Below are 25000 nucleotides of genomic sequence, written 5' to 3' on the forward strand. Positions count from 1 at the left end.
CGGGATTCTCTTATTTTTGCATCTTTCAATTTAATAAGCTTTAACATAAATTATGAACGCTGCATATACACCATCTGACAAAAGTCTTGTCGCCTATCTATGTTTTAGGAACAGCAAATAATAACTTGACTTCTAGTTGATCATTTGGTATCAGAAGTGGCTTATATGAAAGGAAAAGGCCTCTAGATTACGCCTATTTGACCACAATAAAATATGATCATGCCTTGATTATTAATGATTTCATTAGGACAGTAAGGTCTGACTTTGCTTAGACAAAAGTCTTGTCACTGAACCTTCAATAATGTCCAGTATAGAATATGTGGTCATGCTGCAGTGGAAACAGAATGAATATTGTGTCTGACTCCATCATGAGCTTGGAGGACTGCATCCATACATCTCTTTAATGACTCAAATCACTGATTAATAAAGTCATCTGGAATGGCAAAGAAAGCCTTCTTGCAGGACTCCCAGAGTTCATCAAGATACTTTGGATTCATCTTCAATGCCTCCTCCATCTTACCCCAGACATTCTCAATAATGTTCATCTCTGGTGACTGGGCTGGCCAATCCTGGAGCACCTTGACCTTCTTTGCTTTCAGGAGCTTTGATGTGGAGGCTGAAGTATGAGAAGGAGCGCTATCCTGCTGAAGAATTTGCCCTCTCCTGTGGTTTGTAATGTAATGGGCAGCACAAATGTCTTGATACCTCAGGCTGTTGATGTTGCCGCCCACTCTGCAGATCTCTTGCAGGCCCTTATACCGAACGTAACCCCAAACCATGATTTTTACTTCACCAAACTTGACTGATTTCTATGAGAATCTTGGGTCCGTGAGGGTTCCAGTAGGTCTTCTGTAGTATAGTGATGATGGGGATGCAGTTCAACAGATGATTCATCAGAAAAATCCACCTTCTGACACTTTTACAAATGATCAACTAGAAGTCAAGATAATATTTGATGCTCTTACAACTGGAATCGAAGACAAGACTTTTGTCAGGTAGTGTAGATAAGTAACTAAAAGTTCTAAAAATATTCAAATGCCAAAAAGACAACCAAAAATTGTAATTAAAGCTATTTGAAATTATTTTGGGCAGCGTGGTGGTGCAGTGAGTAGCGCTGGCACCTCACAGCAAGAAGATTGTTGGTTTGAGCCTCGGCTTGGTCAGTTGCCATTTCTGTGTTGAGTTAGCATGTTCTCCCCGTGTTCACGTGGGTTTCCTCCAGTTTCCCCCACAAGTCCAAACACATGCGCTATAGGTGAATTGAGTAAGCTAAATTGTCTGTAGTGTATGAGTGTAAATGAGTGTGTATGGGTGTTTCCAAGAGACGGGCTGCAGCTGGAAGAGCATCCGCTGTGTAAAACATATGCTGGATAAGTTGGCGGTTCATTCCACTGTGCCAATCTTTGATTAATAAAGGGACTAAGCCGAAAAGAAAGAAAATTAATAAATGAAAGAAAATATTTTAAAATGTGCATGAGACTAAATAACATTCATTCATTTATTCAATTTCTTTTTTGGCTTAGTCCCTTTGTTAATCCAGGGTCGCCACAGCGGAATGAACCGCTAACTTATCCAGCACATGTTTTACGCATGGACGCCCTTCCAGCCGCAACCCATCTCTGGGAATCATCCATCCACACTCACTCACACACATACACTACGGACAATTTAGCTTACCCAATTCACCTATACCGCATGTCTTTGGACTGTGGGTGAAACCAGAGCACCCGGAGGAAACCCACATGGACACGGGGAGAACATGCAAACTCCACACAGAAACGGCAACTGACCCAGCCGAGGCTCAAACCAACGACCTTCTTGCTGTGAGTCGACAGCACTACCTACTGCGCCACTGCGTTGCCCATTAAATAATTTCATTTGAAACTAAAATAAAAATGCAAATATAAAAATGTAAAAAATAAAGCAAAGAAACAAAGAAACAGCAGGAAATGTAAACAATTTTCTAAAATGATGAATTCATTATTTTAATTATTTATTATTTTGATTCACATCAGGTTGACTAAATGATGTTTAAAGTCTCTGAAATTTACTGTATGAAATTACCCTTTAACTATATGGTTCTACAATGGCAAAGTGCAATAACATTTACACATATTTACTCAAAATTGAGCTAAAGTTTATTTATTCATTTTCTTTCTGCTTAGTCCCTTATTTATCAGGGGTCGCCACAGCGGAATGAACCGCCAACCTATCCAGCATATGTTTTAAGCAGCAGATGCCCTTTCAGCTGCAACCCAGTACTGGGAAACACCCATAAACTCTCATTCACACACACACATTCTTTCACTACGGCCAATTTTAGGTTATCAATTCCCCTATAGCGCATGTGTTTGGACTGTGTGGGAAACCGGAGCATCCGGAGGAAATACACACCAACAAGGGGAGAACATGCAAACTCCACACAGAAATGCCAACTGACTCAGCTGAGGCTCGAACCAGTGACCTTCTTGCTGTAAGGCAACAGTGCTAGCCACTGTGCCGCCGAGTTGAAGATTATGTGATATCTAAATTTAAAATGTTTATTTTGCTAGCGCATATTGCAATTCTTCAGCCACAATATTATATATAAAAAGAAATCCCCGTTCTCTACTCTATATTTCATTTCAGTTGGAAGTACATCAGCATACTGAAAAAAAACTTCAGCAACTTCAGGTTCATGAGGACTTTAAAGCATAAACTAGGCTTTATGACATCTGTTCTGTCTTGTAAACAAAGTCTCCTGGTTAATTCCTCAGACTATGCAGAGTCACTGATTCGATCCAAGACCAACGACGAGATGATCCCAAGGTTTCCATATCCTGGATCCAGGCTGTATCCTGAGCAGCTTCTGTGGTGGTCATGGAGGAGTGGAGAGCATGAGACTGATTCCTGTGATGCTCCAGGTACAGACGAGTCTTCGCTGAGGCCAGCTTCCAGCCTCCGCCGCTGAGACTGCAGCTCTGCACAAGACGTTTGGCCAGCGGAGAAATGGAAATGATCGTGCCCAACTGAGCCTGGTTTCTCTTGAGGTTTTTTTTCTTCACTTTCGCCAATTAGTGACGTTTTTTTTCCCTCTCCACTGTCGCCACTGGCTTGCATGGTTCAGGATCTATAGAGCTGCGCATTGATGGATTTGCTCTTCAGTATTTGGACTCTCAGTAGTGATTATTAAACCACACTGAACTGAGCTCAACTGAACTGAACTTAAACACTACAAACTGAACTACACTGTTCCTATTTACTGTGACCTTTTATGTGAAGCTGCTTTGACACAATCTACATTGTATAAGCGCTATACAAATAAAGGGGAATTGAATTGAATTAATTTTCTTGCCATTTCAGAAAAACAAGAGCATCACATCTGCAGCATCTACAAACCCAAGCTGGTGTAAAAACGTTTAAGTCGTTTTGTTCAGTTTCAGTGTTTGCTTACTGCACTTTGCTTTTGTACACGACTTACGTCGGAGATGTTGAGGAACTGTGGATCCCCCAAGACACTCCTCTTGGCATAAGCAAAACGAAATGCCTCTACTATCCGATGATAAGTGAGGATTTTCTTCTCAGTGGAGGAGACACTGTCTGGACTTAAGGAATAACCTGAGGAAACACAACAACAGCTCGCTTACACAAAATATAAAGAAATAATGATAAAATCCTAAAACATAAACACAAAATATAAGTCTTTTGTGTTCATTCATTCATTTTTTTTTTCGGCTTAGTTCCTTTATTAATCTGGGGTCGCCACAGCGGAATGAACTGCCAACTTATCCAGCATATTTCCCAGAGGAAACCCACGCCAACATGGGGAGAACATGCAAACTCCACAGAGAAATGCCAACTGACCCAGCTGGGACTCGAACCAACAACCTTCTTGTTGTGCGGCGATCATGCTACCCACTGCGCCACCATGACACCCCATCTTTTATCTTATAAAACAATATTATATGCATTTTAGGTCAACTCTTATTTTACGTGTTTGATAACTGCCCCTATTTTAGTGCCTGAAAATCATTTTCAGCAACTAAAATAAAGTTGTAATAATGAAGTAAATATTAAATTCTTGAAATTGACATTGAAATTAATAAATAAAGACCCCGGATTAATAAAGGTACTAAGCCGAAAAGAAAAGAAATGAATGAACGAACGAACGAACGAACGAACGAGCGAATAATTTTAACGCTATTCCCAGCTAGCAAAATTCATGTGGCTCAAATCTGGCCCACACCAGACACTTACATCTGGCCCACATACCGCATGGGCGGTCCATTCCTGTTTGTCAGATCTGGGCCACAATTAAGCCATAGCAATATTACATATCAGACAGAATTCAACCAAATGAACCAGAACTGACCCTATTCTGGGCCACAGTTTGCTTTTCTTCTGGCCCAGATCTGGCCTACACCTTACACTTGTTTATGTTGACATTGTTGATTTTGTCACTTTAAGTCTCCTTTTTGTGATGTTTGTGAGTTTTGTTAATTCTGTTAATTGTCACGGTTGTTGAGGTTCATACGCTGATTACTGATGTCTCTGTGAACAGAAGTTGAACCATAGCATAAACCTTCATAATTCTGTGGCATGTGCAAGCATGTTCTTACGTTACTTCTAATAATGAATTAAACATTAGTTAACATCAGTGAATTATATTATTTGATCACAGGTTGTGCCTCACTTAATTTTATTGTTTGTTTGTTTTTTTACTTGGCTTGTTCGCTGTAATGAATAAACTTTTCAAGCACAGTTCTTAAAAGTTACAGCAGCCCAAAAGAAAATTTATATTAAGAGGTTCAGGGCTATGAGCCCATCTAAAGCAAACACTTTTCTCCTTGATGGTGACTTTAGTCTATGTGGTCCACATATGTTTTAAAATGACTGGGCCGCATTTGACATATCTTCTCTGGGCTGTTTTAGGCTCACAGTCACATTAGCCAGAGCTAACTGTGCCAAATATTTGCTAAAAGTGGCCCACATTTGTTTTAGGATAACTGGGCCACATTTGCCATATTTTCTCTGGGCCACATTAGGCTCACAGCCGCAAAAGCCAGAGCTTACTGTGCAAAATATTTGCCAAAAGTGGCCCACATTTGTTAGGATAACTGGGCCACATTTGCCATATCTTCTCTGGGCCACTAAAGGCTCAATTTCACATTAGCCAGAGCTAACTGTGCCAAATATTTGCTAAAAGTGGCCCACATTTGTTTTAGGATAACTGGGCCACATTTGCCATATCTTCTCTGGGCCACTATAGGCTCAATTTCACATTAGCCATTGCTGACTGTGCCGAATATTTGCCGAAAGTGGCTCACATTTGTTTTAGGATAACTGGGCCACATTTGCCATATCTTCTCTGGGCCACTATAGGCTCAAGTCCACATTAGCCAGAGCTTACTGTGCTGAATATTTGCCAAAAGTGGCCCACATATGTTTTAAGATAACTGGGCCACATTTGCCATATTTTCTCTGGGCCACTATAGGCTCAAATTCACATTAGCCAGAGCTTGCTGTGCCGAGTATTCACCAAAAGTGGCCCACATATGTTTTAAGATAACTGGGCCACATTTGCCATATTTTCTCTGGGCCACTATAGGCTCAAATTCACATTAGCCAGAGCTTACTGTGCCGAATATTCCCCAAAAGTGGCCCACATATGTTTTAAGATAGCTGGGCCACATTTGCCATATTTTCTCTGAGCCACATTATCCTCAAAGCTGCATTAGCCAGAGCTTATTGTGCCAAATATTTGCCAAAAGTGGCCCACATATGTCTTAAAATAACTGGGCCACATTTGCACCTTCACGTGTGAGCCACTTTAGGATTAGACCCAGATTACCCTTAAATGACTATGCCACAATTTTGCCAACTGTGGCCCACATTTGTCCTCCATCAATTGAGCCAAATTTACCATTTTCCACATGGGCCACATTAGGCCCACGTTTAGATTACATTTGGCCATAAGTGCCAAATCTTTGCTTAAATGGCCCATATATGAATTTGTATCTTTGGCCGCTCTTTGCCATTGTACAGGTGGACCACTTCAGGCTCACATTCATTTTGTCTGAGCCGAAGGAATACACCAGTGGCCCAAAAGTGCCTAAAAAAAGGCCTAAAGTGGCCCAAATTTGTGTGCTATCTTAGTTAAACTGACCCAATTTAGCGTCAAAAAACTGATTTTCTCAGCTCATTCATGCTAGACGTGACTATAGAAAATAAATGAACAATAATGAGCAATTCAGCACGGAAGTAGTTTCATAACTTCTGCCCACAGCTATATTATGAAGTAAAAAAAGTGAGCGCTAACAGTGTTTATCGACAGCCGTAGCCTGTCTGGCAGCGACTTAATGACTAAATATCTGATCAGTGAAGCCACCGAGTGGGTGTTTGAGAAAGAGCAAGACAGGGTCCGCCGCTGATGAATCTCAGACGACAAGCGGCTTCAGAGTTTCCCCGCTGGAGGACACCCAAAGCAAAGGGTCGCAAACACACACCGACCGCATGGATTTTTTTTCCGTGCTTGGTTTGTGTCCAATTAGTGGCAAACAGCCCACGTTAGCGTTGTGTGGGAGACAGCGAACGAGCGGCCAAGTGAAGGGTGGAGGGATTTTAATAGCTCACAGTGGAGAAGAGTTTCATACTGCGATACACATGAGGAAATTATTAAGAGCATTAAAGATTGATTAACGATGCTCCTGTAATTCACCATCAGGTGGAAGCTTTTGAAAAGCATTGTGCTGGCTCTTGTTGATTTTTACAAATTATTTTGTAGGGTTATCATCTGTAAATGTGGAAGATTTTAATCCCTTCCGAATCTGCTATATCTCGTTTACTCACACAACCTCCGTTAACAATCCAGAGCAAATTATCTATCTTCTCCACAAACTCAGCGGTGCTATGAGAAATATAATTGCGTCCGTCTGTGACTGACGAAAATGTTTCTTGGCTTGGTCAGTTGGCGTTTCTGTGAGGAGTTTGCATGTTCTCAGTGCATTCGCGTGGGTTTTCTCCAGGGTGCTCTGATTTCCCCCACAGTCCAAAGACATGCGGTACAGGTGAATTGGGTAAGCTAAATTGTCCATAGTGTATGAGTGTGAGTGAGTGTGGATGGATGTTTCCCAGAGATGGGTTGCTGCTGGAAGGGCATCCGCTGCGTAAAACATGTGCTGGATAAGTTGGCGGTTCATTCCGCTGTGGCGACCCCGGATTAATAAAGGGACTAAGCCGAAAAGAAAATTAATGAATGAATGAATATTTGCACCCCCATTCTTTCGCATATGTAAACTTAGTTTTGAGCTTTTTGTGGTCCCTTTTGTGTGCACATGCAAAAATGTTGTCCAGAAATGAAAGCAACAACAATAATACATGACTGAAAACACTAACAATACACAAAATAGTCCATTATTACTATCTAATGAATGGTAGACATCTGATCTTTAAAATTAATAAATTACCCTGTATTTAATGTACAGTTAAAGTCAGAATTATTAGCCCCCTTTGATTTTTTTCCTTTTTTAAATATTTCCCAAACAATGTTTAACAGAGCAAGGAAATTTTCACAGTATGTCTGATAATATTTTTTCTTCTGGAGAAAGTCTTATTTGTTTTATTTCAGCTAGAATAAAAGCAGTTTTTAATTTTTTAGACACCATTTTAAGGACAAAATTATTAGCCCCTTTAATGTATATATTTTTCCGACAGTCTACAGAACAAACCATCGTTATACAATAACTTTCCTAATTACCCTAACCTGCCTAGTTAACCTAATTAACCTAGTTAAGCCTTTTAATGTCACTTTAAGCTGTATAGAAGTGTCTTGAGTAATATCTAGTCAAATATTATTTACTGTCATCATGACAAAGATAAAGTAAATCAGTTATTAGAGAGGAGTTATTAAACATATTATGTTTAGAAATGAGTTTAAGAAATCTTCTCTCCGTTACAGTTTTTCTTATTTGCTTTGACCTGGTTAAGGAAACTAGGATCCACTCCATTTTCCTCATCACTATCCCAGCAGAGCAAAAGCTAAGTCTTGCAAATGTGTACACCCTTTCTCATTGGATTGACACATTTTCCCCAGCATTTTTCAAAACAGTTAACACGGATGTCATTCAAGCAGTCCAAACTCCATTGTTAGCTATGGTAAGCAAACAGAAACCATCTATTCCTAACCATTAGACACTACCAAGATCAGTATGACATCTCTGAAGCACCGGTTTGACTCTCCTTCATACAAATCTTCAATTAGCAATCAGTCTGCAAACCTCATAAAAAAGGTGGCAGGTCTATGTTGTTCTTTGCCAGCATGGATGGAGGAGGTCAATAGTGGCTGTCTTATACACTAAATAGATTTGACTGTAGATTTGTGTTTTCTGTAATATTTACAGTATTTAATTGGGTTCTTTTTGTTTAGTTTTCAACAGTATTTCAGTTTTTAGTCACAGTTTGTGAAAAAATGTAATGGATTCAATACAATTTTAATCAAAGCATTTCTTATTCTGGATCCAATTCTTTGCAAAAAAGGCAAATTTGTCACAGCCTACATAGAAAGTCAACAAACGGCACAGCCAATAGGCTACAATGTCAAGCAATGGTGCACTGATTCACACTGAGTTGTGTATTTTGTTGTGCATTGTGTAATGATTGATTGAAAGAGCTCATATACTTGTTTGCAAGTTAAAAGTAGCATATATTGTAAATGTTTTGGCATGGTTAAAGCCTTTTGCAAGCAAAATGTGTCATTTTGACCATGAGTGTCGCTGTTTAGGCCTGTGTGTTTAAGGGCACATACTTTACCCCTTTTTTAAGATTTATTAATATTATGGTCTTCTGAGTGTTTGGTTCAAAACACAGTTCAGATTTTTTTATTATAATGTGTTAAAAAGTGTCATGTTGGGGGCGTGTCCACAGCTCGCTGATTTAGGGGTGTGTTGCTTTACATGAAAATTAGTTTCAACTTCCCGCCCGTAACAGGGGGGCGGAGCCAAGAGCTCCCCTGCTTTGTGTTTGGCAACCGACAGGCAGACAGAGCGAAGCAACATGAGTGAGAGAACCAGCATTCAGTCGTACATGTACGACTCGGACACAGACCAAGCAGAGTGTACAAAATGATGTGTGTCTTTCTATAGTTTTACAGCCAACTGTGTGCTAGTTTAAAGTACCGAGCTTGTACACCGAGACTAATAACCACGCACACTGAATTAACTTTGACTGAGGCACCGGATGCGCCGCTCACAGCAGCGACACGACACATTCAGAAACGCATGTTCTCATGTTAGTTAAAATGAAACTATTCAGATTGCACTCGGTGGCGCGGCAGAAATATGAAGTGTCCTGAGTGGTGGCTGGGCGCCGCGGACAGCCGCCGACTTGAAGCGCCGTTGTGTGTACCGTGATAGAAACCTATGTTTAGAATTCTAAAATGCATGGGGCTGCGCTTCACCGAGCGGCGCTTCTGGTGTACAACCTCCAGGCAGGTTCGATATTTTATTACCAATGGAGGGATGCTCACATGAGGCAACACGCTCGCACTTTCCAGCAGCACTTAGTTAAGATCACAGGGAGCTTCTGTGACCACGAGAAATGCAAACGGCTGAAGTTTAAGGTAGACGCAATGAAAAGTACACATGTTAGCAAACCTAGCTAAAGTTACAAACAATAATTCAGATTAGAGCGATAATGTGGAGAATATTGATCTTGTGTTGAGCCCAATGAGCCTTGCATCTAAAAATAGAGCTAGGGTGTTCCTTTAGTGATATCACTTCGACTCACGCTGAAAATGGCGGACTTGAAACAACAAACTGAGGATATGATGACGCGCCTGTCAATCAATATTGGTGGGCGGGGGGACCGCACTCCTACGTCAAGTTGCGGTCGATCTAAAAACTGCTCCAATTGGTTCACTGTTTTTATGTTGTTAAAATGAAAAAAAAGCACTGGGTGTGTTTATATCACCCCAAAAAGATGGTCTATACACTATATCTACACATATGGCTGTCCAAACAGCTTAAAAAGTAGATTTTTCACCATAGGTGCCCTTTAACTGTTTTGAAAATGTGGAGTTTCATTTGACAATTGCATCAAAGCAATCAAGAAAAACTCTAAACAGGAATTGGGGAAAAATTAAACAGGGGGCTAATAATTCTGACTTTCACTGTAAGGGTAATAATAAACTAGCCTTATATTCCTCTTCAGCAGTCATCTGTAAAGCAAGGAAACTTGTGATTGGTTGTCAAGCCAGCCAATCAGATGATTGCTAAATTCTGATTGGCTGGACTTCTGTGATGTTGTAACACTGGGTTTATGTTGAGCGAGTTAATCAACGTTGCATGCACTCATGAGGGACCACAAAAACCTCAAAACTGAGTTAATGTCCATGCAACAAGTCATTTTGCAGGCTCAACATGATCTTTAGCGTAGAAAATGGTTAACACACATCAACAAGCCACTTGGTTTACTCAAAACATGATCTTTTGTGTGCAATATACTGTAGTTAACACACATGCAACAAACCATTTTGTGCACCTAAAACATGATCTTTTGCATGCAAAATGGTTAATGCAGATCAACAAGTCAGTCATTTTGCAGGCTCAACATGAACTTTTGCACACATTATCTTTTTCTTGCATGTTCTTTTGGTTAATGCACATCAACAAGCCATTTTGCACACTCAAAACACGATCTTTAGTGCACAAAATGGTTAACACACATCCACAAGCCATTTTCATTCATTCATTCATTTTCTTTTCGGCTTAGTCCCTTTATTAATCTGGGGTCGCCACAGCAGAATGAACCGCCAACTTATCCAGCATATGTTTTACACAGCAGATGCCCTTCCAGCCACAATCCATCTCTGGAAAACACTCATACACTCTCATTCACACACATACACTACGGACAATTTAGCTTACCCAATTCACCTGTACCGCATGAGTTTGGACTTGTGGGGGAAACCAGAGCACCAGGAGGAAACCTATGCGAACGTGGGGAGAACATGCAAACTCCACACAGAAATGCCAACTGACCCAGCCGAGGCTCGAACCAGTGACCTTCTTGCTGTGAGGCGACAGCACTACCTACTGCGCCACCACAAGTCATTTTGCACCCTCAACACATGACATTTTGTGCGCTAAATGGTTCATGGACCACAACAAGTCATTATGTGCACTCAAACCATGATCTTTTGTGCGCAATATTGTTAATGTACACACAACAAGCTATTCTGCACACACAAAAACTTGATCTTTTGCATGTAAAATAGTTAACACATATCAAGTCTGGTCATTTTGTGCACTCAAAACATGATCTTTTGCACACAAAATGGTTAACACACATGCAACAAGCCATTTTGCACACTCAAAACTTGATCATTTGCGCACAAAATGGTTAACACACACGCAACAAGCCATTTTGTGCACTCAAAACATGATCTTTTGCACACAAAATGGTTAACACACATGCAACAAGCCATTTTGCACACTCAAAACTTGATCATTTGCGCACAAAATGGTTAACACACACGCAACAAGCCATTTTGCACACTCAAAACATGATCATTTGTGCACAAAATGGTTAACACACATCCAACAAGCCATTTTGCACACTCAAAACATGATCATTTGTGCACAAAATGGTTAACACACATGCAACAAGCCATTTTGCACACTCAAAACATGATCTTTTGTGCACAAAACGGTTAACACACACGCAACAAGCCATTTTGCACACTCAAAACATGATCTTTTGTGCACAAAATGGTTAACACACACGCAACAAGCTATTTTGTGCACTCAAAACATGATCTTTTGTGCACAAAATGGTTAACACACACGCAACAAGCCATTTTGCGCACTCAAAACATGATCATTTGCGCACAAAATGGTTAACACACACGCAACAAGCCATTTTGCGCACTCAAAACATGATCTTTTGTGCACAAAATGGTTAACACACACGCAACAAGCCATTTTGCACACTCAAAACATGATCTTTTTTGCAAAAAAATGGTTAACACACACACAACAAGCCATTTTGCACACTCAAAACATGATCATTTACACACAAAATAGTTAATGTATGCACAACAAGCCATTTTGCACACTCAAAACATGATCTTTTGTGCACAAAATGGTTAACACACACACAACAAGCCATTTTGCACACTCAAAACATGATCTTTTGTGCATAAAATGGTTAACACACATGCAACAAGCCATTTTGCACACTCAAAACATGATAATTTACACACAAAATGGTTAACACACATGCAACAAGCCATTTTGCACACTCAAAACATGATCATTTGCACACAAAATGGTTAACACAAACACAACAAGCCATTTTGCACACTCAAAACATGATCTTTTGTGCACAAAATGGTTAACATGCATGCAACAAGCCATTTTGCACACTCAAAACTTGATCATTTGCACACAAAATGGTTAACACACATGCAACAAGCCATTTTGCACACTCAAAACATGATCATTTGCACACAAAATGGTTAACACACACACAACAAGCCATTTTGCACACTCAAAACATGATCATTTGCACACAAAATGGTTAACACACACACAACAAGCCATTTTGCACACTCAAAACATGATCATTTGTGCACAAAATGGTTAACACACATGCAACAAGCCATTTTGCACACTCAAAACATGATCATTTGTGCACAAAATGGTTAACACACATGCAACAAGCCATTTTGCACACTCAAAACATGATCTTTTGTGCACAAAATGGTTAACACACACGCAACAAGCCATTTTGCACACTCAAAACATGATCATTTGCACACAAAATGGTTAACACACATGCAACAAGCCATTTTGCACACTCAAAACATGATCTTTTGTGCACAAAATGGTTAACACACACGCAACAAGCCATTTTGCACACTCAAAACATGATCATTTGCACACAAAATGGTTAACACACATGCAACAAGCCATTTTGCACACTCAAAACATGATCATTTGCGCACAAAATGGTTAACACACACGCAACAAGCCATTTTGCGCACTCAAAACATGATCATTTGCGCACAAAATGGTTAACACACACGCAACAAGCCATTTTGCGCACTCAAAACATGATCATTTGCGCACAAAATGGTTAACACACAGGCAACAAGCCATTTTGCAATCTCAAAACATGATCATTTGTGCACAAAATGGTTAACACACATCCAACAAGCCATTTTGCACACTCAAAACATGATCATTTGTGCACAAAATGGTTAACACACATGCAACAAGCCATTTTGCACACTCAAAACATGATCATTTGTGCACAAAATGGTTAACACACATGCAACAAGCCATTTTGCACACTCAAAACATGATCTTTTGTGCACAAAATGGTTAACACACATGCAACAAGCCATTTTGCACACTCAAAACATGATCATTTGCACACAAAATGGTTAACACACATGCAACAAGCCATTTTGCACACTCAAAACATGATCATTTGTGCACAAAATGGTTAACACACATGCAACAAGCCATTTTGCACACTCAAAACATGATCTTTTGTGCACAAAATGGTTAACACACACGCAACAAGCCATTTTGCACACTCAAAACATGATCATTTGCACACAAAATGGTTAACACACATGCAACAAGCCATTTTGCACACTCAAAACATGATCTTTTGTGCACAAAATGGTTAACACACACGCAACAAGCCATTTTGCACACTCAAAACATGATCTTTTGTGCACAAAATGGTTAACACACATGCAACAAGCTATTTTGTGCACTCAAAACATGATCTTTAGCACACAAAATGGTTAACACACATGCAACAAGCCATTTTGCACACTCAAAACATGATCTTTAGTGCACACAATGGTTAACACACAGGCAACAAGCCATTTTGCGCACTCAAAACATGATCATTTGCACACAAAATGGTTAACACACATCCAACAAGCCATTTTGCACACTCAAAACATGATCATTTACACACAAAATGGTTAACACACATGCAACAAGCCATTTTGCACACTCAAAACATGATCTTTAGCACACAAAATGGTTAACACACATGCAACAAGCCATTTTGCACACTCAAAACATGATCATTTACACACAAAATGGTTAACACACACGCAACAAGCCATTTTGCACACTCAAAACATGATCATTTGCACACAAAATGGTTAACACACATGCAACAAGCCATTTTGCACACTCAAAACATGATCTTTAGTGCACACAATGGTTAACACACAGGCAACAAGCCATTTTGCGCACTCAAAACATGATCATTTGCACACAAAATGGTTAACACACATGCAACAAGCCATTTTGAACACTCAAAACATGATCTTTTGTGCACAAAATGGTTAACACACATGCAACAAGCCATTTTGCACACTCAAAACATGATCATTTGCACACAAAATGGTTAACACACATGCAACAAGCCATTTTGCACACTCAAAACATGATCATTTGTGCACAAAATGGTTAACACACATGCAACAAGCCATTTTGCACACTCAAAACATGATCTTTTGTGCACAAAATGGTTAACACACACGCAACAAGCCATTTTGCACACTCAAAACATGATCATTTGCACACAAAATGGTTAACACACATGCAACAAGCCATTTTGCACACTCAAAACATGATCTTTTGTGCACAAAATGGTTAACACACACGCAACAAGCCATTTTGCACACTCAAAACATGATCTTTTGTGCACAAAATGGTTAACACACATGCAACAAGCTATTTTGTGCACTCAAAACATGATCTTTAGCACACAAAATGGTTAACACACATGCAACAAGCCATTTTGCACACTCAAAACATGATCTTTAGTGCACACAATGGTTAACACACAGGCAACAAGCCATTTTGCGCACTCAAAACATGATCATTTGCACACAAAATGGTTAACACACATCCAACAAGCCATTTTGCACACTCAAAACATGATCTTTTGTGCACAAAATGGTTAACACACATGCAACAAGCCATTTTGCACACTCAAAACATGATCATTTACACACAAAATGGTTAACACACATGCAACAAGCCATTTTGCACACTCAAAACATGATCTTTTGTGCACAAAATGGTTAACACACATGCAACAAGCCATTTTGCACACTCAAAACATGATCATTTGTGCACAAAATGGTTACACACATGCAACAAGCCATTTTGCACACTCAAAACATGATCATTTGTGCACAAAATGGTTAACACACATGCAACAAGCCATTTTGCACACTCAAAACATGATCTTTTGTGCACAAAATGGTTAACACACACGCAACAAGCCATTTTGCACACTCAAAACATGATCTTTTGTGCACAAATGGTTAACACACATGCAACAAGCCATTTTGCACACTCAAAACATGATCTTTTGTGCACAAAATGGTTAACACACAGGCAACAAGCCATTTTGCGCACTCAAAACATGATCATTTGCACACAAAATGGTTAACACACACGCAACAAGCCATTTTGCACACTCAAAACATGATCATTTACACACAAAATGGTTAACACACATGCAACAAGCCATTTTGCGCACTCAAAACATGATCATTTGCACACAAAATGGTTAACACACACGCAACAAGCCATTTTGCACACTCAAAACATGATCATTTACACACAAAATGGTTAACACACATGCAACAAGCCATTTTGCACACTCAAAACATGATCTTTTGTGCACAAAATGGTTAACACACATGCAACAAGCCATTTTGCACACTCAAAACATGATCATTTACACACAAAATGGTTAACACACATGCAACAAGCCATTTTGCACACTCAAAACATGATCTTTTGTGCACAAAATGGTTAACACACATGCAACAAGCCATTTTGCACACTCAAAACATGATCATTTGTGCACAAAATGGTTAACACACACACACAACAAGCCATTTTGCACACTCAAAACATGATCATTTGCACACAAAATGGTTAACACACACACAACAAGCCATTTTGCACACTCAAAACATGATCATTTGTGCACAAAATGGTTAACACACACACAACAAGCCATTTTGCACACTCAAAACATGATCATTTGTGCACAAAATGGTTAACAAACACACAACAAGCCATTTTGCACACTCAAAACATGATCTTTTGTGCATAAAATGGTTAACACACATGCAACAAGCCATTTTGCACACTCAAAACATGATCTTTTGTGCATAAAATGGTTAACACACATGCAACAAGCCATTTTGCACACTCAAAACATGATCATTTACACACAAAATGGTTAACACACATGCAACAAGCCATTTTGCACACTCAAAACATGATCATTTACACACAAAATGGTTAACACGCATGCAATAAGCCATTTTGAACACTCAAAACATGATCTTTTGTGCACAAAATGGTTAACACACACGCAACAAGCCATTTTGCACACTCAAAACATGATCATTTGTGTGCAAAAACATCTGCAGGATATAGTGTAGTGTCAAAGTGTGTACCGTACGCACCACTGAGGATATTCAGCATGAGTGTGAGCACCGGACCGCTGGACGGAGCGTCTGGTGTCACCATAGTAAATTCACCCACAGCAGCAGTAGGAGGAAATTCATCCAGCAAAGGCCTGTAATCGCTCAAGTCCTCTAGAGTTATGATCCCATCTGCAACACACACAGATGACCACATGACGCACAACACTGAACACCTTAATGAGATCAAACCTGCTGAGTTATTGAATTAGTCATTAATATGAGATTTTGTGTCACTCTTCAACACTTCTGCCTGCAGGACTATTAGCAACAACGCAGGAATCAGTGGGATGTCAAATACCTGAGGAACAACAGAAGCTTAGAAAGGGTAGAGATTAAAACACTGTAGACCTTTTGGAATTGAATACCGGAAGCGCCCTCCGAAGCAATGCTTAGCTAATTCCGGTTTCGCTGACAGTCGCAGAAACATGACAGCCTCAATTTTGCCTTAATTTGGACATGAACAGGTTGTTCGCTTGGTTATTGAACTGATGTAGCCTAAATAAAGCAGCATTTAAAAGGAATTTGTGCACAAAATGTGTCTTACACGAAGAGTTTGCAACGTTAGGTTACAGTAAGGTGCGCAGCCAACAGCGTAAGATCTGCTAACTCAAGCCATTCGTTAGCAAAATAACTATTTAACATCCAGCAGGATTAGTTTTATGTTGGTAGTTGTCCGTAAGCTGTGCTAACCCCCTCCTTCCTTTGTATTCAGGGTCAGATACAGGCAAGTTGCTATCGGTCAATGCGAAAGAGGAGCCCCATAATGACAGGTTGCTTAATGCTCGTAAGATTTACTCAAGTCTGGAAACATAATTTAGCTCCAACTGGCCGGAAAAAATAAAGATGATTGTTGTTGTGTTCAGTGTTTGAATATGATTCTATTAAAGCACTTCAGTTTAACATTAATTACTAAATTTGTAAAATTTAAAGCAAACATCTTCAAAACAGTCCATCTGTAGCGTATAGGGTGTGTTTCTGAATCTTCAGGGTAAAGTTAGTTCATGCTCCAGTTCATTTTGTACATCTGCTTTGAATGTTTTTATTATTTATTGAAAGAACAGCAAATAACATTTTACAACACAAAAAATATACATGCCAGGGGGTAAATATAAATAAAATACAAATATACTAAATGCACATATTAAATAAATACATTATAGTGTTTTTTTTTTTAAGTGGGTAGCCTTCCCAGGCTAGAGTCTCTGATGCTGGTAATATACAAGCATAGTTCAGTGATCAATACCTTAAAATTTGGTTGCTTATTAGTAAATTAGACAGTAAAGCCAAAAAGTACATTTTCCCACAATATAAAAGAGGTTTTGAACACTGAAAATTGTTAATAATCTCTGGAATGTTGTCTTTATTATAATTTGACATCAAAATAAAACTAAGACCACCAATATTTGATAAAACATAATGATCTCCGCTTTGAAGTGCATACTGCACATGAGCATACTCTGGCATATCACTTGAAATGAAGGACATTCATTCCGTCTAATTAATTTCACCCATGATTTCCTCTGTCCTGTGTCTTTTCGTGGAAACTGAGGTAAGGATGTCGTTTTTTTTAAGCTGGAGCAGCCGGGAACGCTGCAATAACAGCGATGAGACGACTCTGCCATTCTATCTTACTCTGTTCCATTGGAACCGGATGTTGTGGTCCGCCGTTTCGCTTACCGGAACCAGGAAGTGTGAAAAAGGCCTATTATGGGCAGTCAAGCATATCTGAAGTGAACATTATAGATGTGGTAGGGGTGAGCAGATCAATCCTAATGTCGATAGTATCGATAGCAACGTTGGTATTGATATCGGATCGATAGTAGCCTTCCGAGATCGATACTTTTGTTTAAATTTCACCTAATTTACCTAAAATACATTGCTCCTGTTTTATAAAAGAGCAGACATGCCTCTAAATACCCCTCGCTCCTTTTATATCTTGTATGCACTGTTGCTCATCCTTGCTCTGCTGTTATTAAGCTACGGTCAGACTGGGCTTTGTGTGTGTGAAATTCTGTTGTGCGGCGGTGTGAAAAGGGGCGGGATTAAACAAGAGGTTTAGACATTAAAAAAGCGAGCGATTGCTCCATGCTTTAAATTTCTGTCCAGAGAGGTCCTGTTTTGATCCTCGATGGGTCTCACGCAGTCAAGTGATGCGATTTCGCAGGTCAGAGTTCACCAAGCTTGAACTTTGCACCGCAGCAACATGCGAAACTTGACGCATGACCTTGCGTTTCCGATCTGACGCATTCGCGTGCGTATGAATGGAAGTCTATGGGAGGAAAAGCCCGGTGTGACCGCAGCTTTAGTTGGCCTTTCATCATGTGACTCAGCAGCGCCAAAGCGCAAGCACTTTTGGCTGTTCTGAGGTGACGTTTTCCCGTTTTTTTTTAATTAGCAGACAAAAGCTCAAAACTATCCAGTCTCCCCACAATTAAAGCTGTGGGCGAATGCTGGGTAAAAACAGCTTTTTCCGTTGAAGTCTGCCGTGCCATTTAAGGGCCATTTCATATCCTCGAATCTCTCCAGGAATAGCGATGGACAAATCACCTGTGGATGAGTTTGCACACGTTTTTTATTTTATTTTTTAATTTCTTCTAATTTGAGTCATGCCTGGGCTGTAAGCAGAATGTATTGACCCATATTGACCCATAATAATCTATGGCACAAATAACTGCACCCCCCACCCCCCACAATTAAAGCTGACAGGTGCTAACGTTGTCTTAACTGATGCTCAACACACACACACATCTGTTAACATCTCAAAAAAACAGAGTTAAGGCATGTTTTAACATGGAAACAGTTTTTCACGCAGGGCTATGCAGTTTTGTATGTTGTTTTGCATTTAAAAAATGCATGATGATGTTTACTTGTGTTCTCTTTGGCTAATGTTTAAATTAGTTTGATGATCTGAAACATTAAAGTGTCACAGACATGCCAAAATAAGAAATCAGTAAGGGGGCAAACACTTTTTCACGCCACTGTATGTGCATGTAATACTACATCTGTTCTATTTTAAAAATAAATAGTATTTATGCATTAAATAAATGCCATTCTTTTCTCTATATTTTTTCTTTCATGCATTTTGTAATACCCCACGGAAATCCCAACTTTCACATCGTGCAGCCACACTTTTGATTTCATCTGTTGTCTAGATAGCAAATAATGGAATATATTTACAGATGTGTGTGTGTGTGTGTGTGTGTGTGCGTGTGCGTGTGTGTGTGTGAATAAAAAACCTGCATCTTGGATGTCCCTGACGAGGCTTTCTGCGAGGACTCCGCTGTAAAAAGCTTCGGGCCCTTGCTCTGCTATCGCCTCATACGTGTCGGCCAGTTTGGTGAAGGTGATGGTGTCGTTTTCCTGCAGGATGTTTCCAGTAGAGTTGCAGAACACAGAGCTGAAGAAACACACAACCAGCAGGAAAAGACACAAGAAGATAAATAAAAAATTGACTCAGAGTATAATTTATTTATTTATTTATTTTGGCACTGGGAAAAGATTATTCCTAATTAATCGCATCCAATATAAAAGTCTGTTTTTACATAATGTGTGTGTGTGTGTGCGCGTGCGTGCGTGCGTTATATACACTCACGGGGCAATTTATTAGGTACCTTGCCTTAGGACCCCCTTTTGCCTTCAGAACTACCTTAATCCTTCATGTTATAGATTCAACAAGGTACTGGAAATATTCCTCAGAGATTTTGCACCATATTGACATGAGAGCATCATGCAGTTGCTGCAGATTTGTCGGCTGCACATTTCCCATTCCACCACATCCCAAAGATACTCTATTGGATTGAGCTCTGGTGACTGTGGAGGCCATTTGAGTATAGTGAACTCATTGTCATGTTCAAGAAATCAGTCTGAGATGATTTGTGTTTTATGACATGATGCGTTATCCTGCTGGAAGTAGCCATCAGAAGATGGAGACACTGTGGTCATAAAGGGATGGACATGGTCAGCAACAATACTCAGGTAGGCTATGGCATTGGCACAATGCTCAATTGGTACTAATGAGCCCAAAGTGTGCCAAGAAAATATCCCCCATTACACCTATAATATTACACCACCACCAGCCTGAACTGTTGATCCAAGACAGGATAGATCCATGCTTTCATGTTGTTGACATCAAATTATGACTCTACCATCTGAATGTGGCAGCAGAAATCGAGACTCATCAGACCAGGCAACGTTTCTCTAATCGTCTATTGTCCAGTTTTGGTGAGCCTGTGTGAATTGTAGCCTCAGTTTCCTGTTCTTAGCTGACAGGAGTGGCATCCGATGTGGTCTACTGCTGCTGTAGCCCATCTGCCTCAAGGTTGGACATGTTGTGTGTTCAGAGATGCTCTTCTGCAGACCTCAGTTGTAACGAGTGGTTATTTAAGTTACTGTTGCCTTTCTATCAGCTGGAACCAGTCTGGCCATTCTCCTCTGACCTCTGGCAACAAGGCATTTGCGCCCACAGAACTGCCGCTCACTGGATATTTTCCCTTTTTTGGGCCATTCTCTGTAAACCCTAGAGATGGTTGTACGTGAAAATACCAGCAGATCAGCAGTTTCTGAAATACTCAGACCAGCCAGTCTGACACCAACAACCATGCCACGTTCAGTCACTTAAATCCCCTTTCTTCCCCATTCTGATGCTCGGTTTGAACTGCAGCAGATCATCTTGACCATGTCTACATGCCTAAATGCATTGAGTTGCTCCAATGTGATTGGCTGATTAGAAATTTGTGTTAACAAGCAGTTGGACATTGTACCTAATAAAGTGGCCGGTGAGTGTATATACAGTATATGTAATACCCACACATACATTGAAACAAAATTATACAAAACAATTTTGTTGCATAGATACTGTATTTAAATGTACATATAATTGGTATCATATACATACATTACGTCATTATGTCACACATTTATAACAAGTGTAATTTTATGAGCTCATCTGTCAACAAAATGCAAACAAAGTGCAAAATCCTGTCCAAGTACATTCATATCTCTGAAGTGTTTATTGTATTAAAATCTAATTGGTCTACTGAATATAAAAAACTGTCGCCTACATATTTACTGGCCAGAGGCATAATAGATTAACTATAATTTTTCATTTTGTTAGTCTCATTTCTCTGTTAGTTTCATTTCACTGTTCAATAGGTTTAAGGATATCTATAAGCTAGTGTGCTCCAAAACAGTGGCAAAATTTGCTTTAGAAGATATAAACCTGATATAAACACATTTTGATGATAAAATCTTGACCAATCAAATGCTCTCTAGTGTCTGACACGCCCCGCCCCTTCTTTTCATTTGCTTTTCATTTGATGTGCTTGAGCTCAACCCCTCTCACTGGCAGAGCTGAGAAAAAACAGAATGCTATTGGCTGTTTTTTATAAAGGGAAGGGGCTACTCAATGCCCCACCCTCACTTCATGTTTCATGCTTGATTATGTCAAACATTGACTTAAAAATGAACATTTCAAAGCACTCCACGGGACTTTTCAGCAGGGCTGCCAACTTTTGGCTTTAGCTCAGAGTGAGAATATAGGCCCCGCCCATATCCACAAACCACACCCCCACAACAAAGCCATGCCCGTTTATTTATAAATATATAAAAAGATAAATATATTATTTTAATAAATACTTTTAAAAATATTTATTACTAATTAGAGTATCATTACTATTATACAATTATTCTATTATAAATAAATAAATGAAAAGATCTATTCTAAATGTAACTGGAAAACAATGTAAAGACACAACTGAAGTGATATGCTAAGATCATTTCAGAAATCTTTTGCGTAAATATATTAATTTCAGGACAGCATGGTGGCTCAGTGGTTAGCACTGTCGCCTCACAGCAAGAAGTTCACTGGTTCGAGTTACACATGCGCTATAGGGGAATTGATGAACTAAATTGGTATAGTGTATCCGTGTGTGCGTGAATGAGTGTGTATGAGAGTTTCCCAGTACTGGGTTGTGGCTGGAAGGACATCCACTGCGTAAAACATATGCTGGAACAGTTGGCAGTTCATTCCAGCCGTAAATACCAGCCGAAACATAAACAAATAAATGACTGGCTGCAGTTTAGAAAACGGCCACCGGTGGCGCTAATGAGACTTTCAGAGCTTCATGTGTTTAAGGAAAACCGATAGCTTGAATATACTGGTTGTAAATATGTACTCACCATAACATCTTATCCCCCATTATGTTATTTCGGTTTGATCTGATGGCGCTGGCCAGTGCGCGGCCGACAGGGAAACCATCTCTGGCCAGTTTAATGCTGGGTAAAAACAGCTCTCTCCATGGAAGTCTGCCGTGTCGTTTATGGGCCATTTCATATCCTCGAATCTCTCCAGGAATAGCGATGGACAAACCACCTGTGGATGAGTTTGCACACGTTTTTATTTTATTTGTTAATTTCTTCTCATTTGAGTCATGCCTGGGCTGTAAGCAGAATGTATTGACCCATATTGACCCATAACGATGGTACATATAACTGTCAATATGTTGGTATGCTTTTTATATAGTTCCTATCAGGGGCGTTGCTAGACATAAAGCTCTACTGGGGCACCGCCCCCTCCACCCCCTCCTCAAAAAAAAAAAATAATAATAAAAAAAAATAATAAAAAAAAAAATAAATAATAATAATAATAATAATAATAATAATAATAATATATATATATATATATATAATATATTTGTTTATTTTTTTTAATAAATAAATATTTATTATAAATAAAAGTATTCTTGTTATAATACAATTATTATTCTAAATAATCTTAAATGTAACTTAAAAACAGTGTTTAGACACAACTGGAGTGATATACTAAGATCATTTAAGAAATCTTTTGCATAAATATTAATTTCATTTGAATGAAATTCTATAGACAATTCAATAAAATACAAAAAAGATGTTTTATAGAATTATCTGTTGTCTTAGACTTGACACATGGCAGAGAATTAGGTTTATTAAGTCTTTACCTCCCTGACTCTTCATCCCTCCTCATCTCCTCATCCCTCCTTTTTGCTTCATACAAATAACTCTATCAGGAAGCATGCTTAGTAAGATCACCATCATATTGTTTAAACTTTAGTTTTGTCGACTAGCTAAACAAAAAAGGCTGTTACGCCGGTTTTACAACGCATGAGCGGCACGTGACAAGCAAGTAGCCTACTTTTTTGGTGCGCATGTTAATTACCGGGACTCGCAACGGCAGAAGAGCTGCGTCAGTTTGCTTTTTGATTAAACACATTGCTTTCACCAGCGTTGGTGCGGTTGCAGAGTGAATAACGTCTTTATTTCGGAATTAATACTCTTAATAAATACACTTGCATATGAAGTAAATCATATCTCAATGCATTTACTGGGGCACTGGAGATTGTTACTGGGGCACATGCCCCAGTAAATTGGGTCTAGCAACGCCCCTGGTTCCTGTTCTAATTTCCAAGTTGAGTGCAATTAAGGTATAAAGTGAAATGCAAAGTCAAATTATAAATAGGAGAATGTGACGAGGCGTGATGGAATATGGGTCACAACAACAGCAACAAAGAAAATGGCAGAGCCGCAATAGCACTTATGTGCAAAATCTTAATTTATTATTTAATTTGCATTTTTATTATTTAATATTATATAATCATAAATATGTACAAAAGATATCCGTAAAAATAAATAAATAAAAATTTGGATTTTAGGAAAATAAAGAAAAAAAAATCTCAAAACAAACAAACAAGAACATAAAGATATACATGTAGAAATTACTGCACTTTGCTGTTTAACCTTCCACTAAAAGGTACTGCACACTAGCACTATTTGCCTCCCAGCAGGTCTGGCTTATAGACTAGATGTATATTGACTACGATGATGGGGTTTGAGTTTGGTGAAGAATGGTTCCAGAAAGCAGGTAAAACAAAAGGCAAAAAAATAAAATAAACAAGTAAATAACATGGTGAGAACATGGTAAGATCTGAAAACTTGGTAAAAATCAGGCGGCCAGGAGGGCTTTTCTTTTTCAGGATTGCTTTTGAAAACACTGTCCGTTGGGTTTAGGGAAGGGGTAGACTTCTCTGCTTCTCAAGTCCACCAACATACGTGGCGAGCTTCTGGTCAAACAAGTAACAGCGGAAAAGCCGTCCAGACGGAGGTAAGCCGTCAGCTGGTAACTCGAAAAGAAACAGAAGCCAGCGGCGTCATACTGCCACATAGTGTTCATTTTAAAGATGAAATAGAGCCAGATGTACCTCTAGCTACATAATTCGTGTTCTCCAGAGATGTATACAGGGGTACGTATCCACAATGAGCCTGTGTTGGCTAGTGTTGCCTTTTAAATTAATAAGATATTTTGACAAAGGCAGAGAAAGTGGCACATTCAGCAACATGTTTACACTACACTGATATATAGCTTTATGGTTTCCTTGAAAAATCCTACATTGACCATATGTGCTGTTCTGCTGTGAGTTACTGATTGCTGAAATAGTGTTGATA

The 25000-nt window shown here is 39.3% G+C and overlaps 1 protein-coding gene across 2 annotated transcripts in view; it reads right to left on the reverse strand.

Annotated features, from left to right (window-relative positions):
* The window catches only part of ggt1b (gamma-glutamyltransferase 1b), a 41352-nt gene that overhangs the window by 6666 nt on the left and 9686 nt on the right, over positions 1-25000 (reverse strand). For both annotated transcript variants that reach the window (XM_056467613.1, XM_056467614.1), the window contains exons 5-8: positions 22703-22895; positions 19762-19922; positions 16505-16654; positions 3461-3597 (exon numbers count right to left, since the gene is read on the reverse strand). In XM_056467613.1, the coding sequence (XP_056323588.1) occupies positions 3461-3597; positions 16505-16654; positions 19762-19922; positions 22703-22895 (641 nt within the window). The remainder of the gene's footprint in view (positions 1-3460; positions 3598-16504; positions 16655-19761; positions 19923-22702; positions 22896-25000) is intronic.

This window comes from Danio aesculapii, chromosome 10 (genome assembly GCF_903798145.1).
Source record: "Danio aesculapii chromosome 10, fDanAes4.1, whole genome shotgun sequence".
In the NCBI taxonomy this organism is placed as follows: domain Eukaryota; kingdom Metazoa; phylum Chordata; class Actinopteri; order Cypriniformes; family Danionidae; genus Danio; species Danio aesculapii.